Here is a 2,497-nt window from a genome sequence, read left to right as displayed (position 1 = left end):
TAATCCTTTTTTAGATGTGAGAGTTCCAGTCTCGGGTCTCGTAAAGCTTTAATAAATCACTTATAACTCATGAAGCGATGAGTTATAACTAGTTAATTCAGAGACCGGCAACAACTCAATAGCGCAACTCAACACAGTGTTACCCAGGCCTAAACTCTTGGAAACGGGAGTCTAAACAACACTCTAAACATAAAAAACGCGTTTTTCTTAATGTTTTACTGAAAAATACTGGCAGACTGAATCTTTTATGCAAAAAATTAAGTGATCGATTTAACAAGAAAACTCGTCGACTTTCTTTGGAGTCAGTTCTGTTGCTGGGAAAATCTAGATTACTTTTCTTAGTTGTTTGAACCAAGTAGTAAAACGTTACTCAGAAAAAATGTTAATAGCCCGCTTTTAGGAGTGAAAATTCCAGTCTCGCTTCTCGTAAAGCTTTAACTTAATTATAACTCAACTCATCAACAACTCAGAGAGCAGCAACGACTCAATAGCGCAGCTCATCACAGTGTTAGCCAGGCCTAAAAAACACCATTAGGAAAAGTTGTTGCTTCAGGAATTTTCTATGGATGGAGCATATTGTTTTCAAGAAACTGCATTTTGGGCCCAGATTTTCCAGTTTAATCAGAGTCCAACTCTGACTCAATGGCATCTGAATCCCGTTTGGTTCCCATTGCAAAACGCACGATCAAAGCGGCGGATCAATTAAGCTTAAGAGGAAACGGCCGACAAATTGCTGACCAAGCCGGTGTAGGTTTTCTGGCCAATCGGCACTTTTTCTCTCAATCATCTCCGGTGGCGAGTTGAGAGGAGGCCGCCCGCCTACGGGCCGATCCGCCAACTATCCCACATCGACAACACCGCGCCGCCGGCCATGGGAAATAAATGGGGATTCGCTTATGGGCAATAATAAAGCCGCTGATGCTTTTGCCATAACGAAGGTAAATAGTGTCGCGCCTTATCAGCAAAGTTCAAAGCAAAACAACGAGACCATTACCCCATTCGGGCTGATAAGCCCGTACCCGCATTTATGCGTTATTAATGCAGGCGGAAAGGCGCGTTTCGTTTCAAATGTCGCATTATGCTGTTCAGCCGAGCATGCGATCGCTAATTGCTCCACTGACTACTGAGTAGAACTACTAATGCGTTTTTCACTCCTTGTTGCCTCCCAAACAGCGCTTCTTGCTCGAGGAGAACCCGCAGTTTCAAGCGCGCTCAAAAGAGGGCGCCGCGTTCTCTAGCGCAGCTTCTAGGCAACCAGCCGTGGCCGTTGACAACACCCCCACAGCTTCCCAGTACGGCTTATATTAGTCGTAATTTTGCAAATTGGTCGATTTTTTCGCATTTTATGTCAGTTTTGGATTACTCAGCTCTCTACCTGAGGAAATTCAGAAAAAAAGCAAGTTCACTTACGTGCCAGCGGCGCCGTTGGATTCCAATCCCCCCGTGTAGCTGATGTGGCTGGTGAGCTGAGTGAGCTGCGCCCCTGCAGGTTCCAATATCGTGTGAGTGTCAGGCTGCATGCTTAAACTAGCAAACGCCAGGCCCCTGTGGGGCGACCCTGGGCTTGGGGACTCGCTGTCATGGGGCGAAGCCCCATTCGAGGGCCCCTGGGGCGCCCCCAGCTGCAACAGCGTCCCTGGCGGATCTCCTTCTAGGGGCATCTGAAGAAGAAACATTCGGAGTGCTCAGTTCTTCATAGGCATGCAGCGTCATCTAGCTTCAGCTCTGAAGAATCACCTACCTCATCGAAGCGAAACATTGCCTCATTTTCCCCCCGGATCAGGTTAAGTGTTTGGTAATTGTCCTGGTCAACATCGGTGGTCGGATAGGTGGTAAATTCGAGCGGAGTGGCGGATCGCGACGCCGCAGGCGATCGCTCCGCCCCCTCGTGATGGGAGGCGGGACTGTAAGGGGTGGCACATTGCTGCTGCTCGTCCCCGTACTGCACACCTGGAACCCATAGGTTTATTTTATTAAGGGCGGCTTTTGCTTCCCATTGAACCTTTGGGTCAATGGTTCGGTAAGGTAGGTCGTTAAGGATTATATTACCACGCTCGACGCGCGATTATGCATGCTTGTAATATTATCGGCTTTTACCATATGGTAAGTGGGTCGGAACGTGCGTGATTTGAATATGGCGAAAGCGCGGGATTTGAGTCAGAGTTTAATCACGTTGAGTTCATTTTCGTCCTGCTTTTGGGGCAATTTACTTTGAAAATGTTTCACGATCTTGGCAACAAAAGCCAACTTTACCCGGCTGCAATCAGAAACTTTGTTTCCTCATCATTTTTTTTTGTTGATATCCTTGATAATCTTCCTTTAATCAAGTGAAATAATCGAGATTTACTTTCAACCCATCGTGCCCCTCGAATATTTGAATGTCCGCTTTGCAAACAACATACTTAAAAAGTATTATTTTATGAATTGTCCGACGCCTACCGAGCGCACATTTTAAAAATATTTTCGTAATGTACAGGGTGTCCCAAAAGCTCTAAAG

The 2,497-nt window shown here is 46.4% G+C and overlaps 1 protein-coding gene across 1 annotated transcript in view; it reads right to left on the bottom strand.

The window, feature by feature from the left end:
• Positions 1-2,497, bottom strand: part of LOC109542390 (GATA-binding factor 5-B) — a 46,742-nt gene that overhangs the window by 27,298 nt on the left and 16,947 nt on the right. The window contains exons 2-3 of the mRNA XM_019911595.2: positions 1,742-1,950; positions 1,411-1,661 (exon numbers count right to left, since the gene is read on the bottom strand). Of these exons, the coding sequence (XP_019767154.2) occupies positions 1,411-1,661; positions 1,742-1,950 (460 nt within the window). The remainder of the gene's footprint in view (positions 1-1,410; positions 1,662-1,741; positions 1,951-2,497) is intronic.

This window comes from Dendroctonus ponderosae, unplaced genomic scaffold (genome assembly GCF_020466585.1).
Source record: "Dendroctonus ponderosae isolate FM_Combo_2020 unplaced genomic scaffold, Dpon_F_20191213v2 Dpon_F_20191213_11, whole genome shotgun sequence".
In the NCBI taxonomy this organism is placed as follows: Eukaryota; Metazoa; Arthropoda; class Insecta; order Coleoptera; family Curculionidae; genus Dendroctonus; species Dendroctonus ponderosae.
Note: the sequence above shows the minus strand (reverse complement) of the source record. Positions and strands in the feature narration are given on the sequence as shown.